Source organism: Penicillium hordei (assembly GCF_028827395.1).
Source record: "Penicillium hordei strain IBT 12815 chromosome Unknown utg000006l_segment0_segment0, whole genome shotgun sequence".
NCBI classification, from domain to species: Eukaryota; Fungi; Ascomycota; class Eurotiomycetes; order Eurotiales; family Aspergillaceae; genus Penicillium; species Penicillium hordei.
Genome location: NW_026623147.1, coordinates 4250813 through 4263104, shown reverse-complemented (window position 1 = coordinate 4263104; position 12292 = coordinate 4250813). Strand labels below are relative to the sequence as shown.

Here is a 12292-nt window from a genome sequence, read left to right as displayed (position 1 = left end):
TTGAATTGTGGAGTACTTGTTATTATAGAATTAATGTGTTGATATAGAAATCGCCTCTTTACTTGCCCAAGAAGAGATGACCATGGCCTAGAATAAAGACCCAACAAGCCAGTCCAGACCAGAGAACAGTAAATCGGAATCGGGGTTACCACCCAATCCAAAAGATACATCGGACATATCGGACAATGCCTCGTCACTGAATGGTGTCTGGCTGGTTTGCCCTTGTCTACTAGCTCGTGATGAAGCCGTGCGTGCCATGAGCCGATCCAAGGGCTTCTGAAGCATCGCATCGGTCTGTGCCATATCCTGGTGCCACAGCCCATACATTTTGGTCACAACATCCCAAGCATGGTCGGTCTCGGGACTGAGTGGATGCAAGCACAGCTCTGAAAGTAGAAAAGCGACCACATGCCATTCCTTGTAGCTTTTACATAGCCAGCTCCACTGCGACGTTCCTTCGTTGGTTTGCAGGAGATAGGAGAACTGCACAAGCTCGACGGCGGTCTCGAAGATACGGTCGTCGTGGCGGAAGGTCTGCACGTCAGATGCTTCGGATTGGAAATGAGTCGCCAGCCACGCCTTGGAGAGTTGAAGTCGCACGATAGTTGCGATCACCCAATGGATTGGGATGTCCAGGTTGAAATGATCGATATACTGTTCATGAAGGCTCTTCCCTAGAGCTGTGATGAGATTCTCACGGGCGTGTGTGGACATATCCGAGTATCCACCATGACGCGGCCAGAGTATTTCGGTCATGACCTGGCAATTCATGATGCAAATAGTGGTGCTTGTAAAACCGGTCTTCGGTAGTGGCTGATCCTTCATATACAAGGCAATATCATCATCGTCGACATTGCTCGGGAATTGCGTGTCAAACATTTCAGATCTAATCTGAGTATCGACCCCTTGATCTTCCGAAGACAACATGTCCAGCAGGCAGATATGCCACCATAAGCGACGGCGCAGCTCTGTTTCTAAGGGTGGTAATGCAAAATTCTGCCCATCGCGGTGGACACCTTGTGCTTGTGCAACTCGTATCACGACCGCAGACTCAGCCCATACAAGGCGTGTATCACCACCGACTCGATAACATAGCAAGAAGAGAACTGCTGCTTGAAGAGCAGACAAGCTCTGGGAACTGATAAAATTGGCTCGGCGAAGCCCCAGACCCACTGCTTTTTGGAAGTCTTGGATGGCTGTATCGTGGTCTGTGCTAAGTATGGAAGGGCAGGTGTGCGCTTTCATGCTAGCCACGGCGGCATAACACACAGAGAATAGTAATGCCTCATCCGAAGGGGCCAAGTCGACACCAGCACAGGCGTCTTGGACTATCCTCGCCATGGTGGCTTGGTGGAGTATGACAATCAACGGTGCCACATTCTCTCGGTACGTTCTCCATAATGCATCAAGCCTTGCCGGTTGACAGTAATGGAGACGAAAAAGAGTCGAAAGACCAGGTAGACTCGTGATTTCCAAGAAGTCCACCCTCCGGCAGGAAAAGAGGACTATATTTCACATCAGATGAACATACCTCTTCATCTGAAGAGCTTTGAATAATATCACGAAGTTCAGATATCTACATAGCAAATTAGTTGATATTCATTCAATACCAGGAGTGATCCTATTTCACCTTTTGTCCTAGCACAACAGAAGCCTCATCACTGACGTACCGACTCTTTCCCTCTTTAAGGACCAGAAATTCTGTCTTTTTGGCTGTCTTTGGCAGATTTAGATGATCATCCAACTCCGGTGTATGGTCGGTATCCGGGTTGCGACGTGTTGAGTGCAGTTGATCGACCTCTTCTTCAAGGAGCTTTAGGCGAGTGAGTAACTCACTAACTGGTGGCCTGTTCAATGTCCGCCGGGCTCTTTTTGGGCCGGGAAAGGTGCACTGCACTTTGGCTTTCACACATGCGCTGCAAGGATATACTTTATCGCACCTTACTTTTCTTTGGTTGCAACGCGAGCAGCTGCGTTTATTCAATTGGGGACCAGACGATGAGGCTGGTATATTGTGCTCAACATCGGACATGTTCACAGGCTGATAATACGTGGAAATACGGTCAAGGCCTGTGTAGATATCCTTGTCCGCCTGTCCAGGCCTCCGGGAAAGGTCCTGGTCTTACGTAACCTTCAGTCTCCAGTTGGTGTTCTGGATTTATATGAAAATGGCAAACTGAAGAATCAAATTCACACAGTTAGACATTGAAATGGATGTTTTATTTGCAGTTGAATTCTATTCTATACAAAGAAAAACAAGTCAAGATGACAGAAAAAAGGTCGGACTAATTACCGTTCACCAGATTCGAATGCCGAGTTATTAACGCCTTCATCCTCAATTCATTAAAACAGGAGGGCCATAGATGGAATATCATCGGTTAGACTGGAGATGCTTGGTCTGGCATACATCAAGCCAGCCAGGCTCCGTTTCAGCAGCATTCGATGCTTCACATCGAGCAAGGGAAACCAGAAAGCGTTAAACGGCGCTTGATCTTCATGATAGACGACTGGTGGGTTGCGTATCGAAGATCGTCGATCGAGTAAGTCGAGGTGAACATGAGAGAAAGTGTAGAGTCAAGAATGGTGTTTGAATGTATCCGGGGTATAGCGCACGATGCCAAAATCCAAAGAGTCAGATGTGAAAAATTCGAAAGGAAAATGGAGGCTAACACGATCGTCGAACCTCAGTTGGATCGATAAAATGGTGACAAATTTCTATATGCAGGGGGGATTGTAACAGTCTCTCTTTTTTTTTCATCCAAAATATTGCCGTAATCCTTCATAAACAGTGAAAATGAAGGCTGAGCTGGGTGCCGAGCGCGCGCAGGTGATCCCGCACCCGCGGTACATGCCCTTGAGCCCTTGCTGCCTCCATAGAGCCTTGGTCTCGCCCCAGAAGGTCTGTTGCTGAGCATGGGCCGGAAGTAGTGAGACGTCTACAGTCTGCATGCGAGACTTAATTGTATCGGCCGGGTAGAACAGGAAGTTGTAGCTGATTCCAGCCGTTGCTCCTGCGATCATTTGTTGGTGGATGGGGAGCGAGTCGGAGGCCAATTGTGGGTTCGACTTGTTATACTTGCGGAAGAGAGATGATACACCCTCGTATCCGCCAAACCACGCTGCACTTCCGCCAGTTTCCCGGATCAAGGTTCCCATCTGGCCCCGCCAGAATCCTGCTAGCCCTTCATGTCGGAAAATGCTTGTGACAATGGCCATAGGGCCAGCGGGTTTAAGGCCAGCTGACTCCGCGGGGACCTGCATCCTGCATTTCACCAGTTCAATAGGTGTGAGTACTAGCGAGGTTACCGAGCCGGATAGAGCCCCGCTAGCAATGAGAGCGAAGAATGGTAGGTGTTCAACGCCTGGGTAGACTGTTGCGCGCAGGGCATCCTGGATGAGACGATAACTAAAGAAGAGACAGCTAGTCTCCACCGCAGCTCCAGTCATGGGGGCACTAATGCCTCTGTATAGTCCCCGGAAGCCATCCGCTCGGAAAGACTGGCGGAAACAATCCAGTGGTCCTGCATATCGGAGAGGAAGGTGTTGGGGTTGTGACTGTAGTCGGACCTTGACAGTGTCAAAGGGGTACTCAATGAGTTTGCCTGCCATTCCTGCCGACTTTGGGAGAGGGTCAGTCTAGATCTCCCGCATGCATTTGCCAAGGTCTCCCTTACCGATCCAAATATGATATCCTTTATCGCCTCAAGGCCCTGATTGGGCGGGAGCGATGGCAGCTCCATCGGTTCACTGATGGGGATAGCATGCTCTGTCGCCGCCATCAAGTAAGATCGGGAAAAATGACAAGGTAAAAGAGTGTTATCGAGGGATCATGGTAAGACGGAAAATCGGAGGTATAAGTAGTGAGTGAAATGGACTGGTGGGGGAGGGGCGGTGTAACGAGGGATTTGATGAGCCTACAAGGTGCCAAGCCACCGTCCAGAAGCTAACGAGGAGAAACGAAACGAGGACAAAGCCCAACCTAGGCAGAATATGGGTAAATAATATAAAACAGCCTGTAGGAAGAAGTCGAGTGGGAAATGGGAAGAAAGGTGGAGTCAGGAAATTTGGGCCGAGAAGGCATTTTCTCTCTTTAGCGGACGCCAAGACATTTTATCAGATCGAGATAATCAATGAGAAAAACTCGGTCTCCGTCTCTCGCCTCTCTTTTGGCTTCATGTTTCCTTTCCCCTCCCCCCAATCCACTTTCTTGAATCTTCCACTTGGAATTGCTTTTTTTCCAAGTCACATATTCTATCATGTCTACCTCAACAGCTACACCAGTCGTGCCTCCGACCACCGGCATGCGGAAAAATGGTAAGTGAGGGAAAAAAAATAATAATAATACCCTGTCCCCACTTCCCTACTGTTCCTCATCTCCCCGGCTAACCCCATCGGACCTTTAGGTAAAAACTGGCATGGAACCAAGAAGGCTTTCCGCCCTACTGCGGGTTTGACCTCATACGCTAAGCGTCAAGAGCTCAAGAAGCACAGCGATGCTGTCAAAGAACTTGAACGTGAGATGAAGGAGGAAGCCGAGGCTGAACGGAAGGTATGTCGATCTTATTCCTTTCCTTTTCTTGATTTGTCTCACTTCCCTTATTCCTTTCGTGGCTTTGTCTGGTCTTCATCTCTAGTTAGCCTGTCTCCATAATAATGATATTATCTCCGACAACACATGACTTCCCAAGACTGTATCACTGACCGATGAACCCACCCAGGCCCGTATCCAGCGCATCAAGAACCGCCGAGAAGCCAAGGAAGAGAAGCTACGTTATGAGAAGATGGCCGAGAAGATGCACCACAAGAGACTTGACCGTCTCAAGCGCAGAGAGAAGCGCAACAAGCTGCTCAGCTCTTGAAGCTGTTCACGGTCTTCTCTATATCTCCGCCATACCATCTCTCCATCTCCTCCAGGACTGCATTGTGTGTATATACATCGGCTTGTTGAGGCTTCTTCCTTCTTCCTTGTCCCTAGCGGGAAAGGCTGAACACTCATTCCGGCGTGGGCTGTTCGATTACAGGCGTTTTTTCTGAGGTTAGGTCATAGGTCACTACTAGCGAGCAAGACAAATGTTTTTCTATAATCAAAATCTATTAGCGTAGTCAAATTTAACTAGTACAATATAGGTAGTAGGGAGGACGATATATCATAAATATGATACTATCTGCAGAGTCACTGATCGGTCTTCAGCCTTGGCGTCATCGATGCCACCCCAACTCCACACTCCGACGACACCAAGCCTCCAAGCTTCCAAGCTTTCTTCTCAGAATGTACCGCCATGGAACCTCCATATAAACACGCACCATTCTCAACATCCCGAGCAGCTTCCGCCACATTCCCACCCACCCAAAGCTCCACCCAGAGCCCGAACCAAAGCCAGCAGGCCAGTGACCTCCAGTCCAAATCAGAGGACCTCTCTAGATTTGGTAGTCAAGAAAGCCGCCGAACAGACCGAAGAAGGTCCCGCCGCTCGCACCGCCATGGCTCCGATGAAATCTCCCCAAAAGGAGAACATCGAACTCGTCCATCCCTATCCCCTCAACCGCAAGAGCCATCCCCCTTCGATGGCACGAGGTCCCACCGCCGCAAATATAGCAAGTCGCGGGAACTGCGCTTCCCTAATCCTATGAGCCATCTGGCTTCCTCGGCGAGCGCGAGGGGATTACTCCCTACGTGGTCGGGCGGGAAGGATAAGGACCGCGAGGGTGATGATTCGCTGTTGAGGCCAGTTACGAGGGAGACGACCCGGAGTCGTTGGGGGTCTGAGTCGACTACTGGTCTATTGGATGGTCGGAAGGGCAGTCTGCTCGATACACCTGCGCAGCATGAGCAATTGGCGCCTATCCGCCGGCATGAGATTCTGTCTATGGATGACCTAGAGAAGGTTAAGAAGCGGAGGAAGCTGGGCGAGGAGTATGTTTTCTTCCTTGGCTTCTTTGGGAGTAGGAGATTGACTAACGACCGTTTCAAGGTGTCTACGGTCTGCTTTGACATCAATTGGGACGCTAGCGACAGATGTCACCCGTCGGCTTGATTACACCTATTACAATCTGCTTGAGAAAATCACAGCCCTCAACTCGACTATCTCGTCGTTCCAGGAACTCTCCGACTCGGCATCAACCCTTCTCAACGACTTCGAACACGAAACGGCCGGGTTGGACCAGGATATCCGCAAACAGCTCAATGACCTAAAGGGTTTCGAGCCACAGATCCAAAAGGCCGACGCGTTAGAACAACGCATGAAAGCAGGCCGACAGCGCGTCGAGGAACTAGGCAGACGACTTGAGACCGTACGACACGAGATCGATAGCTGGGAACAGCGGGAAATAGAATGGCAAACCCGGACCAGTCGTCGATTACGCATCTTCTGGGGCATTTTCATAAGTGCGCTGTTGGTGCTTGTACTCGCTCTAGTCCTCCAGAACTGGCCGGAATTCTGGTCTTCCCATACTGAGACGTCACGTTTAATAGTGTCGATCCACTCTTCGCCCTCTGTTCCACCTCAGTCTGAGGTGTGGGATGAGGTTCTCGGTCTCCAGGGAAGAGGTTCAGGGTCTGATACAGGGCCTGCTCGATATCCGTCCAAGCTCGCAGATCATCGTGAGAGCATGGACAAGGCTGGTCCAACTTCGACGATCCGGTCAGGGCATGATGCATTATCTGCTGAACATGATGCTTTGGGCGTGCTGGATGAATTATGAAATGGTTTTTTTTCCCCTGTGCTCCGGGCCCTTAACCTAGATTAATTCCCCGATCCGACCTATGTAGGTTGTGCTCCAACGGATTTCTGGTTTCTGGTTTATGCTTGAATTTTCTTCAATTTGTACTTTTATTTTAGATTTATGTCATGATACCCAGTCCGCAAAGGATTCGTGTTCGTCATTATACCATCGGGCCCTCGCTCTTCTTCTTCTTCTTGTCTTCGATCAATTCGATATTAGATGCGGGGATCTTCTTACCGTGGATCTCGAGGAGCCATTCACGCAGGTCGTCACTAACATCACCCTGAACGGTGATTTCCTCAATACCCGCAGGCGAGCGGGTCACCGAAGAACCCGTAGCAAACTTTTTGCCTAAGTCCTTTGCGATCTTCTTGTTCTCTAGTCCGAAGATTTCCAGCCCGATAACGACCGTCACGTACTTGCGCTTGTTACGCTCGACACGCTTGATCTGAACCTTAGATGCGGCCTTGCGCTCGCTATCGCGTGCCTCGTTAGCAGCAGCTTTGGCCTCCTTCTTGGCGGCATCTTTGGCGGCGCGTTCTTGTGCTGAGACGGAGAGGGTGGAGAGGTTGGCATTCAGGGCATCTAATAGAAAGAAAACCGGGTTAGAATGTTGGAATTTCCCATTTCCGGGCCGTTGGATTGCAAGATGCAGGTAATGGCCAGCCAGCCAAGCAGCATGGAAGCTGCGTACCTTCAGAGTATAGTGTGTCCCACATGTCCGACTCGTTATCCTTGAGCCATTCTTCGCATTTCTTAGCGGTACCTCCAAACTCGCAATACTAGACAAGAACCCCGCACGTCAGCAACATGTTTGATCTTCAATGCACGTATAGATCTAATAGTGACTTATGCAGGCTCAGTGGGCGCTTTCTAGTGGCTAGGAGCTATGCCACGCACGACGAAGCCGGGGCCCGGGTGATAAGAGCTAAGAAACAGGGGTAAGAGCGGGGGAAAGGAGTGGGCTGGGCCCTTCACTTCTGGAGGACTGAGAACTGGGGACTTTGGGGGGGGGGGGGGGGGGGGGAACTCGACGGTCATACCTCCGGGGGTAATGTGCAAACTATCAGGATCCGATCAGCGCTATATTCTCAAACGAATTGGGATTGTGGTTTGTGCCACGGGGGTCCTCACCTCCACAGTAGACAACGTGCCTTGCCTGTACAGCTGGGGTTGTTTCTACCTCGGCCATGATATGAAAATAGTAAATAGTACCTTGGTAAATGGTATCTCAGTCTAGACTTTGTTCTTTGCCAGAATCAACACATATGGCGGGGGCGGAGGGGCAGTTCTGCCAGCTAAGCTGGTTTGGGATATCACGTGCAATGACGGTCACCTGCTTTTGTTAGCAAAGTCCAAATGGTATATGATGTTCAATTGCTCATTATTGGACCATCTTACATGCTCAAAAATGATTTTATCTTACAAGTTTCAGATTGGGGCAAAAGTCACTCATCAGCACAACATTTCATATCTAAAGATATGCTAATCTCCCCTTTGACAGCTGTGGGATGAGTCCAATCTCCCCAGATGGAGGCCTCGGTTGACTGAATCTGGAAAGTTGGGGGCGATGCAGACAACCCCCCCTCTTCGACATGAGCCCATTTAAGGTGCAGCTGTGACCATCACGATAGGGGATAGGGGATAGGGGACCCGGCGTGCCAATTGGTGCACCAGTTTGACGATACCTAGGTAGATCCGCAAATGGCTGATAAGATAGTCAATTGCAACCTTGCAATCCCCGTGTGTGACCCCGTGTCTCGCATCACGTATCTAGGCGGGTGTCAAAAACCGGTCCTCATCACCTACTTGCATTATCAAGAGTCCTTGGACGCGAAGCTAGTGGGGACTGATAATTGATTGCCCCTGATGTAAGTGTTGGCGACATGCGTCAAAGCAGCGAAAGGGTGTCTCTGACTGATACTGTTCGGGGGCCAATGATCGGCGTCGAATATGACAAACGTTAAGAGGCCCGTGGGGAAGAGACCGGGGTGCGCATCGCACTAGCATCGCACTAGCGCTACAGATCATGCCTCCGCACAGAGGAGGTGGTTTAACGATGGGCCAGAACATGGAACTTGGAATTTGCTCTCGGAATGGCTCATACAAAGTTTCATGTTTCCAGTTCCAGCAAGGGCCTGAACACGAATACTTTACGGTAGCATGCCGCGATGGGCGGTTATCACTGGCCAATTTACATCAACCATTGCGCCTATAAACCAACAGGGTTTTAGCCCAATCATGACGGTCCTCGGTGAGTGATTGCCCAGATGTTGTCGATGCAAGCGCACAGACAAAAGGCAATTATGTGTGTACGACACCTTTTCGTTTTCGATTTCTTTTCGGTTTTTTTTTTTTTTTCCCCTTATGTTTAGCTCTATCTTGCATATTCACGAGCTGTCCGTACAACATTGGAAGTTAGTTGGGAATTGGGGAATTGGGGAATTGGGGAATTGATGAATTGATGAATTGACGAATTGACGAATTGAGGGAGAATGGAAAAAGTCGAAGATGTCAATGGCTGAAACTAAAGACATACTCTGGCTATCTTTTATCAACCCCTTCAACTGTCTTGTATTGCTCTATCTGTGCTTTTAACTTCGGCTGATATCTCCGGTCGATCATGGCTACGTTTGATGATTTAGCAATAGGGTCTGGTTCTATGTGTACTAGTGTACAAGTGTACAAGTGTACAAAGTACGAAGTACCACAGTCTAGAAATGCCAATGCCTCGGCTAGTCTGTGATCTGGAGCTGGTTAAATAAATCCTCGATGAAAAAGAATATATAAAAAAAACCCCCAATTTTTTAAAAAAAAAAAAAAACCAGATCGAAGGGGTCCGACTCTGGAAGACTAACGTGCTCAGACCCTACGGATGCATCGGGGGACGATAGGCTCTGGCCCGGATAGCTCCGTGATACTCCGATGGCGATGGCGTAGAGGTATTTTGCTTGAACGGGTCTATTTCTGTATATTTCTATATAATATAGTATACATATCGGATATAGTATATATATATATATATATTATGTATTATACACTATAGTTTGTGGTTATATACTCTTATATATACCATATATTTTACCAGATCGACTATACAACGCATAGCACATTTCCCACTAAAAACCGACTTGCATATTTGGTGGAGAAGAACGGTTGACGCGGTCTAGATTTAGTATTTTTATTCTTTTATTCTTTTATTCTATTATTATAATATAATAATATAATACTATAATACTATAGTACTATAAGTTACCAGACTAGACCTAGATTTAATAGATTTAGTGGCAACTTTTATATATCTTTTTTTCTTCCATATTTCATCCTTGTATTCTTGGAATATAAAACTTGCTTTTCTTTTGTTTCTCTTTTCCCTTTTAACTCATAATCAAGTCCCCCCGGTCCCCCAGAAAACCGGGAACAGTCAGATCTCCACCTCCAGATTCTCCGGTTCCCTATCTTGAGTTCTCCCTCTCCCTCTTCCACTTCCACTACCTCTTCCTCTTCCTCTTTTCCTCTCTTCTTTCTCTTCTTATCTCCTCTCCTTCATCCTTGGAATATTATTCCTGTGAGCAATCACCTGGTTATACTATATCTTTGAATGGACCCATTGCCAACTTATTCCCTTAACCCTTAATTACATCATTCAAAGGAAATGACGACGTTGTTGACTCCCCGCGAAACTCATTCGCCCTTCTCGGATCCATTACGGTGTCCCACTAGTCCCACTGCGCAACGATATTTCTTAGAAGATCACGTCATCCCCAGAAAATCAATGCAAGATGACTATCGCGCGAGGGACTCCTCCCCAGTCGCATCAAATCTGCCCTCGGCGCTGCCTTGTCCGAATTTCACTCTGAACCCCGACCAACTCGCCTACGCGCCTACTCTAAATAGCCTGGCACCGGAAAATGAACTCATCCTACCCTCCTACGATCCAGAATCCTTCCACAATGCCAAAGAACCAGAGGATGTGAGCGACGCGTCGACAGAACCACACCCACATTCGTGGACGTTACAGCCTCCATCGGCAGATGACACCTTAATTGACGATGAGCCCTCCAGGCATGTGGACTACCTTTCCCATGACTGGAAGGAGGAGGATATCTGGTCCTCCTGGCGTTATGTGACAAGTCGGAGGAACGATTATAGTAACGGAGTGAGATTGGAGAATGCCTCTTGGAGGACATGGGCCAAGGCCAAGCACAACCTGAAGACGATATCACCGGAAAGCCTCAATTGGTGGGTTATTAATCCCATGGATCTTTTCCTCTTTTACCCCCACTAACCTTTGACCAGGCTGAAGGACTGTGATGTCACCTGGCTCTACGGCCCATTAAAAAGTTCCGTCGAACGCGCAACCTCTCCATCTCCCCCTCCAAGTCGCTTGGAGACACCAAACTCCTATCTAGACCGAAAGCCAATCCTGAAGAAGAAGACCGCGTCTGAGGCCATCCTCCAACGATCACTATCTCAACATACGTTACTCCAACATGCCGGGGCCATTCTCAAGGCTCAAGAAGCCGAGAACAACTGGGCTCGACCTCCATTCCCGAGGTCCAACACAGACTTGGATCAATTGCATCACCGCACTGGAAGCTCGACCTACTCCCTCGGTGGCACCCTCACTACCTCATCATCATCCGGAATGACATCTCCAAGTGAACGGCGCCATATTCACTTCAATAATGAAGTCGTGCAATGCATCGCGGTCGAAGCCAAGTCTTACGAGGACGATTGGCCGGCCACCTTTGAAGAGTCATCGTCCGACGACGGTGTAGTCTTGATGAGACAAATCTCTAGCCGGTCCTCCCTAAGCAACCGTAGCACCCCACGCAACAGCTTCACCGGTGATGGGAAAACCATCGCCCCTCTCCCTTCAACCACACTCAAGTATCGCGGAGGTCCCCCGGAGTCCCACACTCAGACGATCCTGGACCGATGGTCCACCCCCATCCCCACCCGGACGGTATCACCAACTCCCTCGGTGGAGACCCTACGTCCGTCAGGGCCATCGGAGCCCTCGGCCAACTTCCTTTTGGATGAATGTGAAGATCCCAGCTTGGACTTCACGGGCAATTATCCCGAACGTGATCGTGCATGGTTTATGGAAGATGATCCAGCACCAGATCGCCTGATCCGATTAACTGCTTCGGGCATGATCATGCCGGAAGGCGAGACCGAGACCCCCAGCAGTAGTCTCTTAGACCGGGTTGTGGACACTGTGAACACAGCCCGAGACATCGCCCATGTGATTTGGAATGTGGGCTGGCGCCGCTAATCTTGACCATTGCTAATTTTACGATCGACGATGACGGCTAGCCCGTCGTACATAATGGAACAGAAAAAAACAGGCTATATCCTGTGGCGTTTTGGGGTAGAAAGATGGTGTTGGAGTTGATGAAGTCATTTATCTTTTTGTATAGAATCACCCACTGGATTGTTAAGGATCATGTAACGACATAATGCATAAAGAATAACACATATTGAAACCATTAAATTGGAATTTCAGCTATACAGTCCTTATATAATGTACATATATGTAACTATTGATTCGTAGAAGAAATTA

General features: G+C 48.8%; 6 protein-coding genes across 6 annotated transcripts; 3 read left to right on the top strand and 3 right to left on the bottom strand.

Annotated features, from left to right (window-relative positions):
- Positions 1-87: 87 nt before the first annotated feature.
- On the bottom strand, positions 88-1341 carry N7537_012210 (fungal specific transcription factor domain-containing protein; the record flags this gene model as incomplete). Its single annotated transcript, XM_056903264.1, has 1 exon — positions 88-1341. The coding sequence occupies one exon, from the start codon at positions 1339-1341 to the stop codon at positions 88-90; it is 1254 nt and encodes a 417-aa protein (XP_056748551.1).
- A 1413-nt stretch (positions 1342-2754) lies between these two features.
- On the bottom strand, positions 2755-3949 carry amcA (putative mitochondrial ornithine carrier protein AmcA/Ort1; the record flags this gene model as incomplete). Its single annotated transcript, XM_056903263.1, has 2 exons — positions 3675-3949; positions 2755-3618 (listed from the first exon to the last, which is right to left on the bottom strand). Exons 1-2 carry the CDS (start codon positions 3777-3779, stop codon positions 2755-2757), a joined length of 969 nt encoding a protein of 322 aa, XP_056748550.1. The 5' UTR covers positions 3780-3949.
- Positions 3950-4256: 307 nt separating this feature from the next.
- Positions 4257-4859, top strand: N7537_012208 (CGR1 family protein; the record flags this gene model as incomplete). Its single annotated transcript, XM_056903262.1, has 3 exons — positions 4257-4314; positions 4404-4549; positions 4719-4859. 3 exons carry the CDS (start codon positions 4257-4259, stop codon positions 4857-4859), a joined length of 345 nt encoding a protein of 114 aa, XP_056748549.1.
- Positions 4860-5279: 420 nt separating this feature from the next.
- Positions 5280-6702, top strand: N7537_012207 (uncharacterized protein; the record flags this gene model as incomplete). Its single annotated transcript, XM_056903261.1, has 2 exons — positions 5280-5914; positions 5973-6702. The coding sequence occupies 2 exons, from the start codon at positions 5280-5282 to the stop codon at positions 6700-6702; spliced, it is 1365 nt and encodes a 454-aa protein (XP_056748548.1).
- Positions 6703-6883: 181 nt separating this feature from the next.
- tma22 (putative RNA binding protein Tma22) lies at positions 6884-7915 on the bottom strand (the record flags this gene model as incomplete). Its single annotated transcript, XM_056903260.1, has 4 exons — positions 6884-7308; positions 7418-7505; positions 7767-7786; positions 7858-7915. 4 exons carry the CDS (start codon positions 7913-7915, stop codon positions 6884-6886), a joined length of 591 nt encoding a protein of 196 aa, XP_056748547.1.
- A 2463-nt stretch (positions 7916-10378) lies between these two features.
- N7537_012205 (protein phosphatase regulator REG1) lies at positions 10379-12004 on the top strand (the record flags this gene model as incomplete). The annotated part of the gene is made up of 2 exons (XM_056903259.1): positions 10379-10965; positions 11023-12004. 2 exons carry the CDS (start codon positions 10379-10381, stop codon positions 12002-12004), a joined length of 1569 nt encoding a protein of 522 aa, XP_056748546.1.
- Between the last annotated feature and the right edge of the window lie 288 nt (positions 12005-12292).